This window comes from Gossypium hirsutum, chromosome A03, assembly GCF_007990345.1.
Source record: "Gossypium hirsutum isolate 1008001.06 chromosome A03, Gossypium_hirsutum_v2.1, whole genome shotgun sequence".
Taxonomy (NCBI): domain Eukaryota; kingdom Viridiplantae; phylum Streptophyta; class Magnoliopsida; order Malvales; family Malvaceae; genus Gossypium; species Gossypium hirsutum.
The window spans coordinates 857,830-880,271 of record NC_053426.1 but is presented as its reverse complement, the minus strand read 5'-3'; the positions used below and the strand labels follow the sequence as shown (position 1 = coordinate 880,271).

The 22,442-nt window shown below is 30.9% G+C and overlaps 2 protein-coding genes, 1 long non-coding RNA gene and 3 other non-coding genes across 11 annotated transcripts; 1 reads left to right on the top strand and 5 right to left on the bottom strand.

The window, feature by feature from the left end:
* The first annotated feature begins 2,898 nt into the window (after positions 1-2,898).
* Positions 2,899-7,986, top strand: LOC121223366 (two-component response regulator-like APRR2). 3 transcript variants are annotated; one of them, XM_041104682.1, is made up of 12 exons: positions 2,899-3,137; positions 3,800-3,982; positions 4,784-4,863; positions 5,079-5,145; positions 5,246-5,292; positions 5,459-5,536; positions 5,645-6,151; positions 6,234-6,374; positions 6,513-6,770; positions 6,881-6,949; positions 7,052-7,126; positions 7,599-7,986. In XM_041104682.1, exons 2-12 carry the CDS (start codon positions 3,853-3,855, stop codon positions 7,758-7,760), a joined length of 1,614 nt encoding a protein of 537 aa, XP_040960616.1. In that variant the 5' UTR covers positions 2,899-3,137; positions 3,800-3,852; the 3' UTR covers positions 7,761-7,986. The 3 variants fall into 3 exon arrangements, with proteins under 3 accessions (XP_040960616.1, XP_040960606.1, XP_040960613.1); XM_041104672.1 differs by having other exon boundaries at positions 2,947-3,137; positions 4,781-4,863; XM_041104679.1 differs by having other exon boundaries at positions 2,974-3,216.
* A 794-nt stretch (positions 7,987-8,780) lies between these two features.
* Positions 8,781-11,111, bottom strand: LOC121223372 (uncharacterized). 2 transcript variants are annotated; one of them, XR_005920716.1, is made up of 2 exons: positions 10,998-11,111; positions 8,781-9,181 (listed from the first exon to the last, which is right to left on the bottom strand). It is a non-coding gene; the product is annotated as an uncharacterized lncRNA (long non-coding RNA). The 2 variants fall into 2 exon arrangements; XR_005920715.1 differs by having other exon boundaries at positions 10,818-11,105.
* Positions 10,652-10,748, bottom strand: LOC121225469 (small nucleolar RNA Z101). The gene has a single exon (XR_005923341.1). It is a non-coding gene; the product is annotated as a small nucleolar RNA Z101 (small nucleolar RNA).
* LOC121225487 (small nucleolar RNA snoR14) lies at positions 10,807-10,885 on the bottom strand. The gene has a single exon (XR_005923366.1). It is a non-coding gene; the product is annotated as a small nucleolar RNA snoR14 (small nucleolar RNA).
* Positions 10,966-11,046, bottom strand: LOC121225482 (small nucleolar RNA U61). Its single transcript, XR_005923344.1, has one exon. It is a non-coding gene; the product is annotated as a small nucleolar RNA U61 (small nucleolar RNA).
* A 3,548-nt stretch (positions 11,112-14,659) lies between the features above and the next one.
* Positions 14,660-18,511, bottom strand: LOC121223362 (protein NRT1/ PTR FAMILY 7.3). Of its 3 annotated transcripts, none has more exons than XM_041104666.1 (5): positions 18,432-18,511; positions 18,176-18,293; positions 17,346-17,563; positions 16,152-16,714; positions 14,660-15,595 (listed from the first exon to the last, which is right to left on the bottom strand). In XM_041104666.1, the coding sequence occupies exons 1-5, from the start codon at positions 18,444-18,446 to the stop codon at positions 14,719-14,721; spliced, it is 1,791 nt and encodes a 596-aa protein (XP_040960600.1). In that variant the 5' UTR covers positions 18,447-18,511; the 3' UTR covers positions 14,660-14,718. The 3 variants fall into 3 exon arrangements, with proteins under 3 accessions (XP_040960600.1, XP_040960594.1, XP_040960596.1); XM_041104660.1 differs by having other exon boundaries at positions 18,176-18,296; positions 18,420-18,504; XM_041104662.1 differs by having other exon boundaries at positions 18,420-18,504.
* Positions 18,512-22,442: the final 3,931 nt, after the last annotated feature.

The following is a 22,442-nucleotide window of genomic DNA, read 5'->3' as shown; positions in this document are numbered from 1 at the left end:
AATCACTATTAAAGAAAGAAGGAAGAACACAAGTCAGAATCATGCATAAGAATAGAAATCAAAGCAATCAAGAAATTATCAAACGCCTATTCGGGAAACCACTAGGGCTAGGTGTAATTCTACCTAAAGCGGGTTCCTACAGCTCACTATATGTGGTTTAGTTCTAGAGTAAAAGTACCTGAACCAGTAGATTCCTTAACCTTCGCCCATTATAGGTTCATATGGATCAAGTTCGGTTCAGGGGAATACATTTCCTTATGCCCGTGCGGAGGTGAAAACCTCACGAAGACATAAGTACGGATGTATTCCGAAAGCGATCCCCTAGCCCATGCGGAGGTGAAAACCTCACGAAAGCATAGTTTCTCACTCCCACTTAAAAGGTGTGACCACAACGGTCATGCGATATGATGCGAAAGTATATAAAGAAATTCAACGAAAAAACAAACTCAACAAGGACACAGAAAATGCAAAGCGAGGATCATGTTTTTTAGAAAAACCGAATTTCTAAATTTCGACAAGAGGACAGAAAATAATCAATTTACAGCTTGACTCTCTTATTGGTCCCCAGTGGAGTCACCAAGCTGTCGAAACCATTTTTTTGAAAACGAGAAATCGACTTTTGAAAACGAAAAGTTGGGAGTCGCCACCAATCGTTTTTAATAGGGTGTGATTTGATCACCTCAAAACACGGTCATTTTTAATAAATAAATAAATTTTTCAAAACGACGATTTTGGTCTGCGAAAATAGAAAACCAGTTCCGGAGTCAGTTACGTACGAGGAAGGATTAGCACCCTCGACACGCCCAAAATTGGTACTTGATTGATTATTTAGTGTCTTAATGTCGAAAATTAAAGATTTGGACAGAGTTCAAAACGCGATCCTCATTTTATTGGCTTTTAAAACATTTAGGTAAGTCAAATGTGCATTAAAGACCATCTCACCTCAAGGTAAAACATTACATCCAGTACATTAGGACACAACATTTTTTACCCTCAATTGTGAGCTTGCCTTTAAAACGTGCGTTTTAGTCTTAAGAGGATATTCGAATATTCAAAACAAAAAAGAAAGCGAAACCCAGTATATTAGGGCATGATTCTTCGAATTCTTTAAATACCGAACATTGCCTTTATTTTGAAAATTTTTTAGAGTGAACTGGTAAGAGGATATTCGATTATTCAAGACAAAAAAAGAAAGCGAAACCCAGTACGTTAGGGCACGATTCTTCGAATTCTTTAAATACCGAACATTGCCTTTATTTTGAAAAATTTTGAGAGAAGATCAATGGATAAATGAATTAAGGACATAGATTTTTTTAAAAATGATGATAATAGACAACATGAAAATAATAATATGAGAATAATGCTAACCATATATAAATAATAAAAAATAATAATAATAGTAATTAATAGAAATAATTAATAAAACAACAGTAATAATAAATACAATAATGTAATAAACATTGTGCTAATAGTATTAATAATAATATTAAAAACATGATGATAATAACAAAAAATATGTTGACGATAACATTAAATATGAGGGATAATAGTAAAAAAAAAATTTGGAATAACAATGTTAAATTAATAATAATGAGAAATAGTAAATAATAATTTGATATAAAAATGGTAACCGATAATAAACAATGGTATAAAAAAATAATATGATAAGTCTATGTATAATAGAAATTTATATTTAAAATAATTAACTTTGCTTAAAAATATATATATATTTACATAATAAATATATAATAAATAAATAATATAATAATATGAAACATAACTCAAATTAATTAAATTAATAGAAAATAAAAAAATATATAAAAATAATGAGAATAAAGCTCAAATTAATTAATTTAACAGTAAAATAACAAAAATAAAAAAGGGGTTAAATTGAATTAAAAATGAAAACTTTAGGGCTAAATCAGAAAGGAAATAAAATCAGAGGTAAACTCCCCCTCTTTTCCCTTCTTTCGTTTGTGTAAAGAAAAAAATGTGAACACCAAAGTAAACAAAATTGAATAATATAAAAAGTTACCTTAAAAATCTGATTTATATTCTCTTTGATTTCGTATGTGTATTCTCTAAAAAAATTCCTCCCCCATTACAATAGTTTTTCCATGGCTTTTATAACTAAATTTTACAACTTATAACAAGTAGGGTGATGGAGTTAGTGGGAGTGATGGAGGTAGTGGATGGTTTAGTAGGTGTGGCGGTGATGGAGGTAGTGGATGGTTTAGTAGGATGATGGAGTTAATGGTCAGTTTAGTGGAGTATTTAATTTGAACTGGTTTGATTGGGCCCGAACAGAAATTTAGTCCTAGAGTAGTTCAATACCCAATTTGAATCAATAGACCAACCAGATGGTTGACAAAAACATTAACCACAAATTATATACTATGCTGATAAACACATAAAGGTTTATATCAATTTATTAGGTGAATTTGATGTGGACAATTTTATAAATATATAAAATAAAGTATGCAAAACATTAAAAGTTGTTCCTAGCATCTTAGATTCTGTTTTTATCTTTTTTATTCAATAATAGTTCCGATACTTACAACTTGACAAGAAATTGGTGAAAGTATCGTACAGGTCCCTACATTAAAAATTAGATTCATTTGTCTTTTTACTAAAAAAAATAACGAATGAGTCCCTACACATTAGATTAAAGAGAAAATTAATTATTTTATTAAAAATTATGTTTATTTCTACAGTTGAATAATAGAATAACCAAAATATGGACCTTATTCTGATGCACGTGACTTAATTTTTAAGAATAAAAATAAATAAATTCTTTAATAAAATGATTAATTTATTTTTTTATCTTACATACATTAATTAATTTATTTTTAAATTTTTTTTGAACAAGATAAAATCATGGACCCTTGTAGATTAGGAGGAACACTATTCTCCTAAAAAGCCGAAGGGGGGGGGGTGAAAATGAAAAAGTTTAATGATTTTTCTTTATTTGCATATTCTGTGGCCTATAGGGAATTGATAACAACAGTACACAAAAATTGACATCGTCTCTCTCACACAAGCACCGCACTTAAAAAAATACTTTTTTTTTTACCTTTCTTAAAGCTTTCATTGCATGCTGATGCTGTAGCCATAACCAAAAGCAAGAGCTTTATGAGGTGAAATATATTTTTTTTAAAAAAACCCATTTGTCTTCCATTGCAGTCAGTTCCAAGTTCTTTCTGGGTTTTTTTTTTGGTAATTTATATTTTGTTGCATGCAATTGAGTTTTTTCTGGAAACTAGAAAAAAAGGGTCCTTTTTTTTCTAAATTTTTTTGCATGAAATGGGGTTTTAGTATGATTTTGATTTTTTTAAATGGTTAGTTCCTTTGAATATACATGTGTTCTTATGCATTTTAAGGAGATCTTAAATGGGTTCTTTCTCTAATTCTATTATTCTTTGCTACTATGTAACTAATTATCATCATCATTCCTTTAATTAGTAATCAACAAAAAGGTCTTTTCTTTTTTTAATTCTTTATTTGGCAAATCATCAAGTACTTGATGCTGCATGCATATAACAAAATCTATCATGCATTAGCCTTTAAAATAATGTATTTTTGTTCAATAAAGTCCTTTTATGAGTCAAAATTTAGTCTTTCATTTGCAACCTTTGCATTTGTAATGGGGTCATCAACACTAAAAGTTGTTTAATTTGGTTGAATTTGTGTAAAAATTGGATCTTGCTTTATGATTTTTGTTCTCTTTGATTTGATCATTAGATCAAAGATTCAACCTTTCTGTTTTTTTTTTGAAATAATCAGATTTTTTTATTAACAGTGATTTGCAGTACTTGTTGGTGGTTGCTTAAGAAAGGATGCCACAAACCAGCTATGGTTTGCACTGCTAACGATTTATCAACATGGAAGGATTTCCCAAAAGGTCTTAAAATCCTTCTTCTTGATGGAGACACCAATTCTGCAAATGAGCTAAAATCAAAGCTTGAAGCTATGGACTATATTGGTCAGAATCTCCCCTTTTGTTAGTTGAATTCATTTTATATTGTCCTCAATGCATCTACTATTGTTCCATTGCTTTAGATTGGGAGTTTTTTTTGGGTTCTTTGGAAGTTTGGTTTAGGATGTAACCATGGATAAGGGGCCAAAGATGAATTATAAATTATTGTCAAATGCAATTTTACCATTATATTAACATGTAATTTTATAAAAACTTTAAGGGTTTAAATGAAAAATCTACTATTTTTGGGGGGGCTAAGATGTAATCATACATGAAACTTGGAAATTTTGCAATCACAAGCTATATAAAAAGGAATAAAATTTGCCAATGAGGCCTTGGCTCAGTTGGCAAAGGTGGATCCTGAGTACCCAAGTTTGAGATCTACCATGCACAATTATATACATAGGTTCCAAGACTTATCATGTGAGATTGGACTTTATTTTTTACACTTGAAAAAAAACAAAAGGAATCAAATTTATTGCATTTACTTAGAATATGCTATAAATAGATCTCCACATGTTGAACCAAACCAACAAAAGTAATTGCTTTTTTCTCTTTTTGGTAGTATTAATGTTTTAAAACTTAATTTGATGAAAAATGTATAAGCTTTCTCTTTTAAGTGGTGGGGTGGCTTTTAAAAAAGTTCAAACTTTTCTTATACTATTAATATATATATTATGTTCTTGGTATAGTTCCATACATAGCAAATGGCAATTAAGTCTTTAATGTGACATTTGTTTATATTACCTGCTTTTGTATCTCTTTTAATGTATGATAAAAGTTATTGATTTACTGTGCCTTTAGCAGTTTATGCTTTCCATGACGAAAATGAAGCTATTTTGGCAGTTTCGAGTAGACCTGAAAGCTTCCATGTAGCCATTGTAGAGGTAATAAATGAACTTTAGTTTCTACAACAATTTCTGGTTAACACGAAGCATGGTTCAAATGTTGATGATTTGTCGTAACTCGTAAGCACATGTGTTTTGGAAATATTTTTGCCATTCTTGTTTTGTTATGCTCGAGATAAATTCAACAAGGCTGAGCCATCACTTGCTTCATTAGAATACCATTTAGTTTGAATATGTATCTGATCTCTTCACAGGTTAGTACGGACAATAACAATGGGAGTTTCAAGTTTCTTGAAACGGCAAAGGACTTGCCTACCATTAGTAAGTTCAGAAACTATACACCAATCCCGGTTGTTGAACATATTGTCAAGTTCATTGAGTTACTAATGCATTTGTAACTCCTTTTTTTTTTTTGTTTCAGTGACTTCGAACATTCATTGTATTAGCACCATGATGAAGTGCATAGCGGTAAGTTTTATTCTCGCCTACCATTTACTGAACAGTTTTACGTGTATTTTCAGGTGCACCGTGCGCATATGTGTGCATCAATGTTGTCAACCGTAGACCCTAAATTTGATTCTACATATCATTATTGCTAAATACGAGTGGAATGTTTTGAAAACATTTTTTACAGCTTGGTGCGGTTGAATTCCTTAAGAAACCACTTTCTGAGGATAAACTAAGGAATATATGGCAGCATGTGGTTCATAAGGTTGGTGTGGAATCCCGATGCCGCTTGAATTTCTCTCAAATTTATATGTAAGGTGCAATCAAGGTACTACAATACGGGAATTCTCATTTTTTATTAGTCCATTTACAGGCATTCAATACAGGAGGGAATGACCTTACTGAATCACTAAAACCCGTTAAAGAATCCGTGGTTTCGATGTTACAACAACAACCGGAAAATCTAAAACCTAAAAACGAAGACTCGGAAAAAACAGAAGATGCATCTATGATTCATGAAAATGACAGTGAACCACCTGCAGGTAATGATAAGTACCCGGCTCCTTCAACACCACAATTAGAACAGGGAGGAAGATTGTTAGACGATAGAGATTGCCAAGATCATACTCATTGCTCGATAGAAAAAGAGAGCGGGGAGCAAGATGGAGAAACCGAATCAGTCGAAACTACCAGTGGCAATACAACTGCAACAGGTGGCCAACCTCAGGGACCGAGTGAGACCAATGTAAAAGAGGAGGATGACTCAGTTGATGGTACCATGGGCGAGAGTCCGCAAAACCGAGTAGATAGCAAAGGTTCTGATGTTGTTGCTGAAAAGCCAAGTTCATGTCCTGATAAAGCTAATCGGAAAAAATTGAAGGTAATGCTGATTTACATACAATTGCATGTGATTGTAGATGTTGATTTGTACTTTTTTTTGTTCTCGTTGTTTGTATTATCAGGTATATTGGACACCCGAACTGCATAAGAAATTTGTTCAAGCAGTGGACCAACTTGGTATCGATCAAGCTATCCCGTCTCGAATACTAGAGCTAATGAAAGTAGAAGGCTTGACGAGGCATAATGTGGCAAGTCATCTCCAGGTTGGTAATATATATTATTTGTTTGTGGAACAGAAATATATATATACTCGGACTGGTAATATATATATTCTATATTACTTGGATTACGGTTCTAGTGTTAGATACGGGTAATGAGCCTCCCGTTTGTTTGCGGAACAGAAATATCGAATGCAGAGGAGACACATGTTACCTAAGGAGGATGATCGAAGATGGCTACAAAGACCTCAAATGCAAAGAATTTGTAATTATCCGCATAAACCGATCATGGCCTTCCCTCCATATCACCATGTCCCAGTTGGTCCAGTCTATCCCATGTGGGGAGCACCTTCTCATCCACCCACCATCCAGATGTGGGGCACCCAAGGTTACCCCCCATGGCAACCAACGGAAAGTTGGCATTGGAAGCCTTATCCTGGGGTGAGTTTATTATCGTCTACAATTCCATCTTTTCAATAGTCCAAGCTATGAAATCGTGAAATGCAGCTATATATATATATTATATGCATGATCGATTTTTTTGGTTTCAGGTGCATGCCGATGCATGGGGTTGCCCGGTTATGCTGCCACCTCAAGGATATTTCTCTACATTCCCTCAAGTGAGTATTTAGCTACCTAGTTTAATGATACTTGTTTAGATTATCTGGAAAAACAAAAATCTGGTGTTTTTATATGATTGAAGTGCATGAATGAATATGTAGAATGCGTCCGGGTTTCAACCGTGCAATGTGGACAAAAGAAATGGCATGCCACAAACCTTAGTTGAACATCATCTGGTATGTATTCCGCCATTTTTTGTTTCAGTACCATAAGGTTGTACTATTCACAAATTTGGAATTTAGTCATACTTTTCAAATTCTAAAATTCAAGTCCAATTATTAATAATGTTTAAATTATTTTGTGAAATTTAGGTTCATTAAAACGTCATTTTTGTAGTTACATAGCGACTTATGAGAACGTTATTTTACTCGGTTATCGTGATTGCAAGTGTGATTAGAAATGAGGCGATTGAGTAGGTAAAAATCATTATCTCTTGAGTTTGACCCTAAACCAAACTTTGAGTCACTTCGAAATTGAACTTGAAATAACTCGGATCTTTGAATTCGAATTTAGACTTCAAACCTTAAACTCGAATGACCCTACCCAAAAAAACTAAACTATCAAACTATTTGAATCCTCATCGAATAATTCGAACCTGAATGACTCGCCCTGGTTTATCCCCTAATTTGTGTTTTGTTTGAATGCCAGGAAGAGGAGGTGATTGACAAGATGGTGAAAGAAGCAATAAACAAACCATGGCTACCATTGCCATTAGGTCTAAAGCCTCCTTCCACTGATAGTGTTCTTGCTGAACTTTATAGACAAGGCATCTCCACCGTCCCTCCTCACATCAATGCTTCCGGCCGTTAGTTCATGTTGACATGAAACTATAGCTTTGAGATTTTTTTCCCAAATTTTAGAACTCTTTCAGAAGGAAAGCACGTGCCTTTGGAGCGCGTGGTTCAATGTTTTTCTTTCTTTTGTTGATAGCATCATTTCACAGGTGGACACGAAGTAGGAAAAAGAAGTTTGTTAAACTATGTCATAAGTCCCCATACTTGTTGTAAATTTATTTTTAAGAATTAGTTCTGTTTTACACTGGGATTAAATTCTTGATAATAAGAAATTACAAGGAATAAAATTTAAAATTTTGAATAGTAGAGGGGGTTTTTAACAAAAAAAGACAAAACCGATGTCTATTGCATTTGCAAGAGTGAAAAAGACAGCGTGTAGTGGGTTTCATAGTGACAAGAAAATGGAGGGCGTAGAAAGGGCCACATAGATGCAATTTGGACCGCACATGTGGGTCATTTAATGTTGATGAATTAGCGGAAGAAGAGATTGGATTTGGACAGTGGTAGGGTTAATACGTCTATTTGTAATAATAAAAATGGAAACTTCGAGAGTGCTGAAATTATTTCTATAGAATAAAATTTAGTGATTTTTTTTTTATCTTTTGGATTCTTATAAACTTACTCTGATTAAATAAATTTTGTTTCTGACTTTAAATTAAATTTTCAATTATTTTAAGTTTAAGCCTTAATTATTATTAAATAAAAAATAATCTTCAAAAACTTGCATTTTGATCATCTTGATTAAGATAGAATTTCCATTTTTTTTTTTCAATTATTGATTTTACAAGCAAAAATCGAACTCGATCACATTATTAAAAGATAAAAAGGGAAATTTGAATTAATTTACAATAAATTTAAAAACAATTTTAGTCAGAGTAAATATTAAATTAAAATAATATCTATTAAAATGGGCTTGAACTAATACATTTTAGACTAGATACAATTTTGCATTTTATAGTTGAAACAAAAAAGGAAACCTTGGGCTCATCTAGTGATAACACAAAACATCCACATAAGAATATACTGAACCAGCATATCAAAATCTTAATTACATGTATGCATTCTTCAAAACATTGTACACCATATAGCAAGGTGAGAGATCTTTCTCAAAAAGACAATATAATAAAGAAATCTATCATGTACAAACTACAAAAACTTGTTCAGATTCCCTCCACAAATTATGTGCTCACTCCTATGCATACCTTTTGTTCATCCTAAATAAGAAAATAGACAAAATGTATCATCTTCTCTCCTGCACCTTAGGTGTACAATGGATATGCAAAACAAGTGTGCAAATCATAAAAATCTTATTAGCAAACAAGGTTAAGATTTATATAAGTTTTTAAAGAAAGAGTGCAAAGACCATTACCGATGTCGGAAGAAAACAGGCGACACCCTCCAAACCGTTCCAAGAGAAATCTCATATGGTTGTGGAACCTAAATAAAAAAATTCTTATAGGTGTTTAGAAAGTGTCGTATATTCTTACTACCACATCATCATTTTAACTTATTTTAATAAATTTCCCCAATTCAAAATATAAAAGTAATGCTCATGATTAGTCAATTTGTTATTTTCTTGCCCCAAATGGTTTTAAAGCATTGTGACCCTTCCAAATAATGATGTAGCCATCATGTTTAGAGAGCTACAAGCTCAAATCATTGAGAGCATGACATAATACTAATAATAGTTACTCATTTATGACATGGCATAAGAACAATAGTAACTAAAGAATAGAACTTCCATTCAAAGTTTAAAGTGACATAAATATCTAAGTGCTTAAAGTAATAATTAGTGATTTAAAATATGGCATAAGACTAATAATAACTAAACAATAGGACTTTCATTCAAAATTTAGCATGACCTAAGTAAATTACTACTTAGGATATGCTAAACTTTAAATGAAAGACCTATAATCAGCTATTAAAGCCTACAACCACTTAGCAAAGAAACATACTAAAATTCTAATTCTTCAAACAATGAAAGCATAGTTTCAATGCAATGACAATTTGAGTAAGAACTAAACAACCATACACTAGTTTTTATCTAAACACCATTATTAAATAAGCCTAATAAAATCCTAATTTCTTCAAAAAAGCCCTTGCAAATGAGACCATACATTCAAAAACAATGACAATTTGATACCTCCACCACTACCTCATTGAGCATTTTTTTCTTCTTTTTGAGTAAGAATTAAACAAAACTCATCTAAACAGAGTTCAACCGAACTTTCAATAGTTTTAACTCAAGCAGCAACACAGCCACAATGTAAAAAACTAATGGTAATGCAAATTTTATTAATCAAAACTTAAAAATAATATTCAGTATGTTAACAAGTTAGCCTAATGAGCAATCTGAAAAACAGTTCAACTAGAAAACACCAAAGCATATATAATACTTAAAAAAGAAAGGAACTTGTTATTACTACAAAATGCTTTGCCAAAGTTGTGGATTTAGTCCTTGTACTTTTATCTGAAAAATTAATTGGTTTGATAAACAAACAAGGCTAAATTCTACTTTTAATCCCTCTGCTTTGAGAAATTATAGATTTAATCTTTCTACTTTTCAAAATTTAAAATTTCAATCCTCAACAAATAATAACTGTTAAAATTGACCAATTCGAAAGGTACAAAGACTAAATACAAAATACACAACTTTCTCAAAGTGGAGACTAATAACAGAATTTAACCTAAAACCAAATTAAAGAGAATCAAAGCATTGAATAGCTGAGCAGAGATATAATAATGTTCTAATTAATAGCATGCAATTCAATGAAAGCATCTAAAACATGATTAATACATGCATAGCCATCATTAAATTTGATAAACGGCTCTATGAACTAAACAAAAGATTTGGTATTATTTAGCTAATAATATTTCTAAAAAACAGTAAAAAAAAAAAAGAAAAGAAGCGGGTATCATGTCTCCAAGCTGATTTACCATCAAAGAAATACTAATTCAGACCCAAATTACCCATTAAACAATTGAGATTCATCAGACACCCAGAATATATTTCAAGTTAAAAAACCCTAAATTTTCAAAAAAAAAAAGAGGGGAAATAAAAAGCGATCAGAACCTGTCGGAACTTCAATGTAACATCAAATTATTAGATCAGTGAATTACGAGTTTCTATCATCTCATCGCTTTTGATTCTCCCTTTCTTTTAAAAAAATTAAAAAAGAAGACATTTTTTAAAAATTTTAAAGGAAGAATCGGATTTTTGTGAGCTCAGAACTTCTTAGAGGGATTGTGTTACCGTCATAGATGAATCCTCTGGTACACAGAATAATTGTTCATCACTGCAATTAGTTCTACCAAACAAAGAGGAAGATAATTATTGAGAAAAAATAAATGAATCGCGTGAAGATCTGATAAGCTGATGAGTGAAATGAGTATTTATAGATGCAGAGAGAAACCCTAGCAGACTCCTTTTAGTAAATTAGTACATTGGTCCCTAAATTATCATTTTTTTTAATTAGTTGGCATTATTTTTGGAGTAAATTAAGACAAAATTTAAGGATGAATTTGAAAAATTAAGGTATAATTTAAGGGTCAATTTACAAAGAAAACCTTTTTTAGATAAGTAAATTTATGGGGTTCAAAAATATCAATATCTAATCTTACTAATATTAGTTATATCAATGTTGAAATGGTAAAGCGGATTAATATGGATTTTGGATTGCTGATTTCTCAAAAAATATTAGTTATTGTTTGGTGATTATGGTTGAATTTTACGGTGCACTACAACGACTTCAAATAGTGTGGAATCTCAACCTAAAGCAAGTAATACTTGAGATGGATAGTACTGAAGCTATTCAAGTGATCCAAGTAAATGGAGGTGAGCAACATTATTCAACTGTGACACGAGCAATTAAGGATCTACTTTAACATCCTTGGATGGTTCGAATTTCACATATCTTCAGAGAAGACAACAAGGTACTAATGGTTTGGCAACATTGGCATTCTCGAGACCTTTGGGTAATTTTATATTCATGCAACAACCAAATGGAAAATTTCAACTATTACATGATGATTATTCTGGAAAAGCTTGAACCGGTCTAGTTTAGTTTCACTATATCCATCTTTTGTAAATAAAAAAAAAAGTAAAAAATTTCAATTATTTAGTTGATATTAACGTTGGATATCTAAACAACATTTACCTATGTTCATTTTAGTTTTGCTTGATACCTGGTTTGGTCCTTATATAATACATAAATTGTTATTAATTTTAGCACTTGAGAATATTTCAATTTGGTACTTATATTTTCATTTGGTTTATAATGTTACCCAAACCCATTTTTTGTTAAAATATTTATGTAGTAATAAAGAGTTAATAAAAATTTGTTACGTGTCTAAAATATCATCTTAGAGATAGAGGAGAATCTAGGGGGGCTAACATGGGCCCCAACCCCCTAAAATAAAAATTTGCTATTTAGGCCCTCTAAGTTTTATTTTAAAATTTTAAATTAGTAAAAGTAAAATTGCTCTTTGCCCCCTAAAATTATAAAAATTTGATTTAATCCTTTAAAAATTATAAAGATATAAACTATAAAAAATAAAAATTCCATTCGCCCCCTAAAAAATTGTTCTGGTTTCGCCCTTGCTCAGAGCCATATCATCAACGACAACTCATAATAAATGAAAATTACTATGATAGTAATTATATCCACTTATAAATATAATTTCAACTACCTAGACATGTTTGGCTGACATATTAAATTTTAATTTATTAGGTCGCAATGGGTAGTATATATTGTAATTACACTGGTACATAAATCCAATTACCTTATTTAAGAATTATATAATGGTAAATCTCTCACATCGGAGACACTATTAAGTGAGAGTTGATTCTCTAATTGTGTAGACTTTAGAATATCTGTTCTAAAAAGTATTAATTATTATTAAAAATTATCAATAATACTTTAGAGTTCATCATATATAATATATTAAAGTAGTCGACAATACGGTTACTAATAAAAAAATAAGAAAAACAAACAGCTTATGCAATTTTATCTAATTGTTCTAGTATTCTATATTTATTGGGATATTTCCCTCTCTAACATTTGGCATACTCCATATAATCATATGCTAGTCATTGACCAAGTTTGCTATCATCTGAATCTGTATCATTAAGATTATCAATATATTCTTCTTCCATGTGCTCTTCAAAGTTCAAGATATAGATTGTCCCAATTCCATAATACAATGTTTAGAACTACCCATAACTCATAGGGGTGAGTAAAATTCATTTCGACTCGAAAAAAAATTCAAAATTTGAATTATTAGAATCAAGTTAATCGAATTAACTCAATTTTTTTTTAAAATTTTGAGTTTGAATCGAGTTGAGTTTTCAAATTCGAATAATTCGAATAAATCACACTACCCCACCTCTAAACCATTATTCGAAGAGAGGTGAAAAGCATAAATTTATCTATTTAAAAACCGTATGATTGTGAGGAATTAAGTGAGTACTTATCCATCTATTGAGAGGAACCTATGTAGAGAAAATTATTGTGTAATCAAATTGTTTTAATAGTCTGTACTAAATTTTTATTGAGGAAAATCGTAGTCGGAAAAGCTCTTTCATTGCAATTGTATGGGAGTGAAGTTGCAACAAGCATCAGGGAAATTGAGCTTAAATAATCTCTTATACTGTAAAAATTATAATAAATTACTCTTTAAGTGAATCTTGTAAACGTAAGATTGAATCTAGATTAACCAGTTGACTATATTCATTGTTTACTTTTTTTTAGTTGTAAGTTATTTCATTAAGTCACAACTCATGGTAAGGCAACAACAATTACATCAAAGTGTAAGTGTTGTAGATATCTAGTCAAGATTATTCTAATGTCATGAAATAACCTTGTTCCAAGAATTTATACTAACCATAAAGCTTGCTAATTTGACGGTAAAAGTGTCATGGAGGTTACTGTATTAAGAATTAGATTATATTTTGTCTCTATTATTAAAAAAATAAGCAAATTAGTCCCTATACGTTAGAACAAAAAGCAAAGTATTAAAAATTTCATCAATTCCTACTGTTAAAATTTGGTGTTGTTAACAAAATAACTAAATAGTTACATGTGGCATGTCACATGCTCATCATTTTGACATACAAAGACCAATTTTAATTGTAAAAATGAATAAAATTTTTAGCAAAATAATCAAATAGTTACACACGATATGTCACGTGTACTCTTTAATTCAAATGCAAGTGTAAATAAAATAAAATTAAAATAAAAATTAAAACTTTATTAATCATTAAGCCCAAATATTTTTGAAGACCCAAAATATTTTACACAAAATGGGTTTTAGCTAAAATTGAGATTAAAAAAAGCCCCAACATCATGTTGTAACTCACCATAAACGGGTTTAACCAAAAAAAAAATCAAATTAAAAGCCCAAAATGTTTAAAATCGATAAAATAGGCCACTAACTAAATGTGCTCAAGCATTCAATTTAATCCAATCAACATGTAATTTTATGGGCTTTTGAGGCTCACTAAAGTAATTTCGAACTCTAAATAACTTAACATGTAATAATCTGAATTAGAAATATTTACAGGTTGGGTTGAGTCGACTTTAAGGATGATATTAATACATTTTATACATTCTTAAATTTAGCCCGTCTTTAAATATAAGTTTTGTCCAAACCCATCCATATTTGTCAATAGTTAATCCAAATCCATTTTAAACTTGTTCATATTATTTTTAAGTTTTGGGTCTTGAATGTTCAAGTTGAACTCATATTTTAAACAAACTTATTTTTTTCTAAGCTCATTTTCTGAGTCTAATGTTTTTAACTAAATCTACTCAAATTTTAGATAGATCTTCGAACTTGATGAGTAGTTCAACTTTATACATAGATCTAATTTAAATGCTTAATACATACAACAAAAGCCTTGCCAAAGCTCATAAATTTCATTCAAACACATATAGAATTTCTTTGTAAATGGGGAATATACATAGTACATATCATCACACTTTATTAAAGCTACCTCTCTCATCATCATTTTCATCACCTTTTCCTTCAAGCTTAATACATTTATACCATCTAGCACATGCTATATAAACAACCAAATCGATGGTTGTTAAACCAGCCAATAGAAAATAAAATCTATCTAAATGACCCTTATTGAGATTCCCTGGTATCCAACCAGGCATATGATCTTCAGTTGAAATCTTCATCACCATTGTCACGAGCAAGCTACTAACATAGTTCCCTAATGATATTGATGTCATACATAGTGCACTTCCGAAGCTTTTTAACCCGTCGGGTGTCTGTGCGTTGAAGAACTCGAGCTGGCCGACGTACATGAATACCTCCGATGCGCCAATAAATGCGTATTGAGGGACTTGCCAAAATATACTCAAGGAACTTGAGCCTTCACAATGGATACAGTCTTTGTTAGCATACTTTAATCTATAGCATTCTACAATTCCAGCTGAAACCATTGCTAGTATTGCTATGATGAGTCCGATTCCCATCCTTTGAAGCTCAGTGAGTCCTCGGGAACTCTTTTTTCGTAACTGGCTTACAAGTGGATCGAGGATTCGTCGGTAAAGGAATATGAACAACGCGACGCTGAGAATGTCGAAGCTAGACATGCTGGCGGGTGGGATACGGAAGTTCAAGACAATGACTTTCATTGCAGCGCCTTGCTCCACGAAGAGTGAGGCCATTTGTGTGAAGACAACAGAGTAGATTATGGTGCAAAGCCATATTGGGAGTAATCTTAGTATGCATTTAACTTCTTCAACTTGTGTAACAGGGCAAAGACGCCATGGTGTATAAATTCCCTTCTTTTGATCATCTATATCCCTTGTACTTATGTATGCTGCTTTGTCCAAGAACCTATACACAAGATCAAAATTTGAGCAGTCAAATATGACCCGAACTTAAATACCCGGTCAATGAATTCAAACTCAACTCTACTTTATTTGTTCCTAACACTTAACCTGAAGCAAAAGTAATTTAAACACCAATGATCAAATAAGTAACCTGAAATGATTTGAATTTGAGTGTCAAACACAAATGATTCAAAACCGAAATGACCTAAATTAAAAACCTAAACTCAAAATGATTGGCCAAGTAACCTAACTTGAAGAAAAAATAACCTAAACACAAAATGATCAAATAAGTAATTGGAAGTGATCATTTGAAATCAATTGTCAAATACAAATGATCTAAATTTGAAATGACTCAATTTGAAAAATCCAAATTCTAAATAAAAATTACTCGAACTCGAGTGTCAAACATGAAGAAAAAAATATCCACAATAAAACTTAAAATAACTCGAATTTTAAAAAAAAAAACCCAAAAAGATTCAACTCAAAAAACACTTATAAACTCAAAATCGTAACCCAAAAACAGTTAGAATTTGAAGATTGGATTATGGTTAGATAGTTACTTGAATTCATTGGTGTGGAGAATCTTTCTATTGCCATTGATAGAAGAATCATTTCGATCCACATCAAACAAGCTATCAGCATCAAGTGGCATATCAATGTTGCATTTCTTTGTTGCAGCCACAAGGACTTGACTGAACCTTGATAGTGGGTTCCCACTTGGCTTGAAATGCCTGTACCTGGTGGTTCCAGCTAGGAACAAAACAAGTGCAGCCAAGGCAGAACCACTTGACACCCAAAATCCAAGTGCCCACATCCCTTCATCTTCAAAATACCCCAGGATGGTGTTGGAGAAAAGTGACCCAAGGTTCAAAGCTAAGTAAAAGTAGCTAAAAAAGGCAACCTTGGAGTGACCTTCTTTAAGGTCGTTTTTATCGAATTGATCAGCCCCAAATGTAGCAATGTTTGGTTGATACCCTCCATTCCCTAGTGCAACTAAGTAGATTGAGAGGTAAAACAGAGCTATCTCAAAGCCTGAATGTGACCCACATTTTGTTTCTTCATCTCCACACCCTTTTGGTTTAATCAAGAAAAGGTATGATGATAGTGATAGTGACACCAATCCCTGCCATTTGAGGTTTTTCAAGGAATATATTTATATACATATTTAGGAATCATGTAGGTGCAATATTTGGATAATTCCATTTTCACACATATTATATTAATTAGTCTTTTTGTCAGCTTAGATGGTAATTTAAGTATTAAATGTCGGTATTATGTGGAATATGTGTAAAATATAGATCAAATTATAAACATTGTGTAATTATTGTATAAACATATTTAATCTGATACGTTAAAAACATAATTAATGAAAGATTAAATTTTTTTTATCTTTCTTAACATTTTATATCTAAGTTGTTCTTGTAGTAAATACACATGCTTATAATATAATCTGTTCAAAGTCAGAATCCAAATGGATAGGCAGCAGGCTTGTATTTTAGTCTCCAAAAGTTACAATTTTATCTCACAAAAAAATATAATTCAATTCTATCTCCTAAAGCAATTTCCAACTTTAACCCTATTTGTGTTTTAAGGAATTTTTACCTCATATTTAAGCTAATATTTTATATCAGCTAATGACTAAACTGACAAAAGAACACAAAATATCATTTTCAAATTTAGATTATAGGTGGAATAAACTCTTGTCAAATTTATGCAAATATCCCATTTTTTTAGAATAAGAAGAGTTAACTTACAATGACAAAGATGACTTGAAAGATGGCACAAGTTTTGTATCTTCCCCAATAGGAATCACTGAGGAAAGCACCAACAAGAGAGAAAATGTAGACAGTGCCTGTCCATTTGCTGACATTGTTAGCAGCATCAGCATTGTTTTGGCCCAACACTCTTGTGAGGAACAGCACCAAATTCACCCCTACTCCAAAGAAAGCTAGGGTTGCTAGCCCTTGGTTCACTGCTCAATTTATTAATCCAAAAACATCAATAAACCATATGTGCAAGAGAAAAAGAAAAAAAAAGATGATAAAATAGAAGATTTTTCCATTGGCTTTCACGTTAAGATCACGTTTAGCAACTGAAAAAGAACATGCAAATTATTCTCTGCACTCTGCAGAAAAGGAATAATGGAGGAGGACACGTGGCAAGAACCCAAGTCATGCAAAATCACAAAGGAGTGTTGTTTACGTGTTATGAATGTCTTTTTTCCCTTAATAGAAAGTTCTCTCCTCTCATTATTTCTGTTCATTTCCTTTTCCTTTCTACTAAACTCAGAGATTTGCACCAACTGAAGATTTGAATATAATGAAAAAACTCAGTAAATGATATATATATATGTGTGTGTGTGTGTGTGTGTGTGTGTGTGTGTATAGAAGTATAGATGGTGATATATATGGATTCTGGACCCATGTATCCAAGTTTATGAGATCAGAAGCTGTTCTATATGATCTTTGGATAGTGAGACACTGCCTTACTGTTATTTACTGGTATTAAGTACAATGAAAAATGCTAAAGCTAATCTAAGGATATATATATTTTGTGTATATATATATATATATGAAGAGCTTACAGAGAATGATAATTCCAGCAGTCCATTGTCCAGATTTTGCTTTTATAGCAGGTTGGCCATGCCAATCAATAGTTCCATCTTTAGTGCATGCTTCTTCTTGTTCCTGTTTCAACTCCACCTGCTTTATTGTTAAAATGATATTGATTAACATTTGCATGTAAATCTATCCACCATGTCTTTTGTATAAGCTAGTAATGATATATGGTAAGAAAAAAAAAGTATATAAGGCTGAGGTTATACTGACCTCTTTACAAACCTCTGAGCAAGCCATTTTTGTGGTGTAATGTAGAAGATGAAAGCCAATATGATCACTAAGGGAGGAGAGAGTTTTGGAGAAGAAGGAGAAGAGAGGGAGGTGAATAAATAGAAGTGGTGAAGGTGATTTCAACGGTGGAGATTTTGCGTGGAAAAAACAAAAAGGGGAATGCCCACATGGCCAAATCAACAAAGAGAAAAATATATATTATACTATATTATATTTTATAAGATTATATGCAACATGTTTGGATTGAGAAAGTGATGGGTTTTGGGGTGGTGTAGGGGATGTTTTAACATGTTTATTTTTTATTTTTTTTTAATGTCTAGTTGTTTGGATTGATGAAGAATATGGGATTTCTTTTGGGGTCCCTCTCCAATATCCATGATGTGTCTCTCGTTGGGTTTTATTTGATATTGACAACAGATTTGAGACACTTGAAATTCTTCCTTGTTTCCAAGAATTTAATTGGTTTACTAGTAAATTCCTTGGGTAGCTTGCTAGGTATAACTGTTTATATTTAGTATATCCATCCAACGAAAGTTAATCTGAAATATAAGAATATTTGAGTAAAAATATTAAATTAGAAAAATAAGTTTAGGTAAAAAGAAAAAAATTAAACCCGTTTAAAATATAGATCGGATTCAAGTTTGGATATTCAAGGTTTGAGTTTGACCTGTTTTATGTTATATTATTTTTATATATTATGTAATTCATGACACATAAAAATTAAATATATAGTAGTATATAATACTATTACTATGATGTAAACATTTAAAACGGTCAATGTGACTATATATAAAATTTTAATAAAGAAAAATATTAAATTAAAAATAATATAAATATATATTTAAAATTTTTAAAAAATAATATGCAGACCTAAAATGGGCTTGGGTTAGCCATTTACAAATATGGATAAATTTGGGCAAAATTTTAGGCTCATATTTTGGCCAGGCCGAGTTTCGACAAGCATAAAGTGTGTTAATATCATGTATAGGCTAAGTCCGAACCTGCCCTGACCCGACCCATGAACATCTTTATTGCCAGGTAAGTCTTTAATGGATTAAAATGCATGTATGACAACACCTCAAGTAATAGTATCATTGAGGACTTTATATTAGGAGTTAAATTACATTTTGCCCCATTTATACAAAAATTGGGTAAAATAGTCGTTATACGCTAGATCAAAGAGCAAATTAGTTATTCTGTTAAAATCACATCCAAATTTAGGGTTAAAAATTGGTTATTGTATGTCAGCATGAGGTATAAGTAGCATGCCACATGACACTTTTTGGTTGTTCTATCAACTACACAAGTTTTTAATAGTACAAATAGATAAAAATTTTAACAGAAAGGATCAATTTGCTCTTTAATCTAGTGTACATAGACTAATTTGCCTATTTTTTAAGTAGTAATGGCAAAATTCAATCTGACTCCTACTACAAGGACCTCTATAATACTTTTACCCAACAACTCATAATAGGGACTATACATTGTAGGTCTCAAACCTAGGTACTCTAGATGCAAGATCTCTACTTTTCCCAACTATGTCAAAACCTATAATAATTCTGATTTTCATAGATATAAAAAAAAGCATTAAGTATTTAAATAAAAATATGATGTAATAATGTAAGGTTAAGATTGAAAACTAGGCTACATTAACTTAATTAATTATACGTTGCTAGCTAGTTTTTACATGTTTTATTCGACATTGATATTTGTGGACACTGTCACCCACATGCACGTACGTTGTAAGATGAAGAACAACAAAAAGACATTAATTATGTCGGTTTTTGCTTAAAGTTCACTTATAAAAATAAAATTTATAAATAAACCCTCGTGGCTAGTCCTTTAAAAATTATATACCACATCAACATTGGAAGAATTAAAAGAAATAAGTTTATTTAGATTTTGTACGATTATAATTAGGTTTTAAATCTTCCACTTCCCCTCTTTGGATATTGCATATTAAAATAAAGAAAAAAACAATTTATTCCGAACTAAATTCCATGTTGATTTTGTTTTTGTACTAAAAGCTAGATTATATTTTTCATATATGTTAGATTAGATAGTAAATTGATCATTCCGTTAAAAAATCTATCCTTATTTATTATTAAAACAAGTGTCGTTTTTTGATTATTTTATTAATCATGTCAGTTTTCAATAGTAAAAATGAATAAAATTTTTTGATCTAATATTCAGAGACTAATTTATCTATTTTTTGAATAACAAAAACACAAAATTCTCATCTAATATTTTTGCAAAAATTATTACACCAAGACCTAACATCCCTAATTTTCCACATCTATCAACATAAAAAGAAAATAGAAAAGAGACAAAATTATTTTAGTGATAAATTTGTTCAAATTAATGCGTGGGGGGCACCATTATCAGCATTAAAAAATATGTCATAATTGAGGCCATGGTAGTCCCATTATTTATATCTCATTGTTAATTAATTTGTAAAAATAAATAAATAAATAAATATTTTTTTTTTGTTCTCAAAGTTGAAACACCAATCCACCTTCATGGTAGGTAAAAAATATAATAATAATAATAAGTTATTTTCCCTAGGAGAGTTGATATGGCAAAAGGCAAAAAGGAATTTTATGATAGTGAAATGCAATAGCTCGTATTCTCTGACTTGTGTCCCAATGGCACTAACTTATCAATGACGTCCAAACCTAAAATCCTCGTAGATACAATAGATTTGTTCTAATTTTTGTAATAATAAATCATTAATAATATGTATACAAAGAGTGGCTTATCATCCTCATCCATGCTCATACCCCATATCTTCACCTTAGTTTTATAATATTAATATATTTTAAATTGCAACATTCTATACAATAGTAAGATTCATTGTATTCTTCAAGGAAAATACAAGTTTACCTTTGAAGATGACATTATAGGAAAGAATAATCACGAATCTCAAATATAAATCGTAAAATAAACATGGAGAATTCCAATTAGAAATTAATAGATTTAAGAAGCTTAATACTTGTTTTGGCTTTTGTATTATAGTGAAGTTTCCACTTAGATCCTTTTACTATTTTTTTTAAAAATATTTTTGTATACTTTATTTTCATTTTGTCCATCATGTTAACCCATTGATCGTTTTTGTTAAAAAAAATCCCGTGCCCGTGTGATTGTTTAAGCCAATAAATGAAAACCCAAAGACAATAGTAAAAGGGCCAAAATGAAAATTTCATTATAATATACAAGGACCAAAATATATATTAAGCCAATTTAAGGACCTAATATGATTGACGGAGGACCAAAACGAAAATTTTACTATAATACAAATGTCAAAACATGTATTAAATCTATTTAAAAATATATTTAAGTCTAAATTATTGCCAATGAGACAATATTTTAATAGTAAGATTGAGGTTCTTGGAAATACGAGATATTATATTTTGATTTCATCTTGTAAATTATTAGTGGATTCCCAATTTAGATTTATTATGCTTTAAGTTACATAATGTGTGAGGTATATCGGGATTTGTTCTAATATAAATATGAATATGTTTTAATTATGAATTCGGTTGTATTTTGTAATATTGATTTTGATTATAATTATTCAATTGCGTTGTTTGTAATTGTAATGGGGATTAAACCAGGGGCATAGATAGGGGGCTGGCATGGGCCCCGGCCCCCTTAAAATGTAAAATTATATTTTTTGCCCTTTAAATTTTTTAAAAATTTTAAATTAGTAAAGGTAAAATTTTACTTTGCCCCCCCTAAAATTATAAAAATTTGATTTAATCCTTTACAAATTATAAAGATCTAAACTATAGAAAATTTAAATTTCATCCGGCCCCCCTAAAAAAATTTTCTGGCTTCGCCCCTCGATTAAACTTACATAATTAAAAAAACGTAATATCAAATTTAACCTTTAACATTTACATCTTTTGTCAATTTGACCCTTATTCTTATTTTGAGCTAAATTTAACATCCAACCTTTTCAAAAGAGTTGTATTATTGTTCTTTTAGCAGAAATACTGACTA

Excerpts from the sequence above, each read along its gene's own strand:
- LOC121223366 (XM_041104672.1), top strand. The coding sequence starts at position 3,853 with ATGGTTTGCACTGCTAACGATTTATCAACATGGAAGGATTTCCCAAAA. Across the intron at positions 6,152-6,233 it reads CTAATCGGAAAAAATTGAAG|GTATATTGGACACCCGAACT; the intron begins GTAATGCTGATT and ends TTGTATTATCAG. Across the intron at positions 6,375-6,512 it reads ATGTGGCAAGTCATCTCCAG|AAATATCGAATGCAGAGGAG; the intron begins GTTGGTAATATA and ends TTTGCGGAACAG.
- LOC121223362 (XM_041104660.1), bottom strand. The coding sequence starts at position 18,446 with ATGGCTTGCTCAGAGGTTTGTAAAGAG. Across the intron at positions 16,715-17,345 it reads TTCAAGTCATCTTTGTCATT|GGATTGGTGTCACTATCACT; the intron begins GTAAGTTAACTC and ends CTCAAATGGCAG. Across the intron at positions 15,596-16,151 it reads CTCCACACCAATGAATTCAA|GTTCTTGGACAAAGCAGCAT; the intron begins GTAACTATCTAA and ends TCTTGTGTATAG.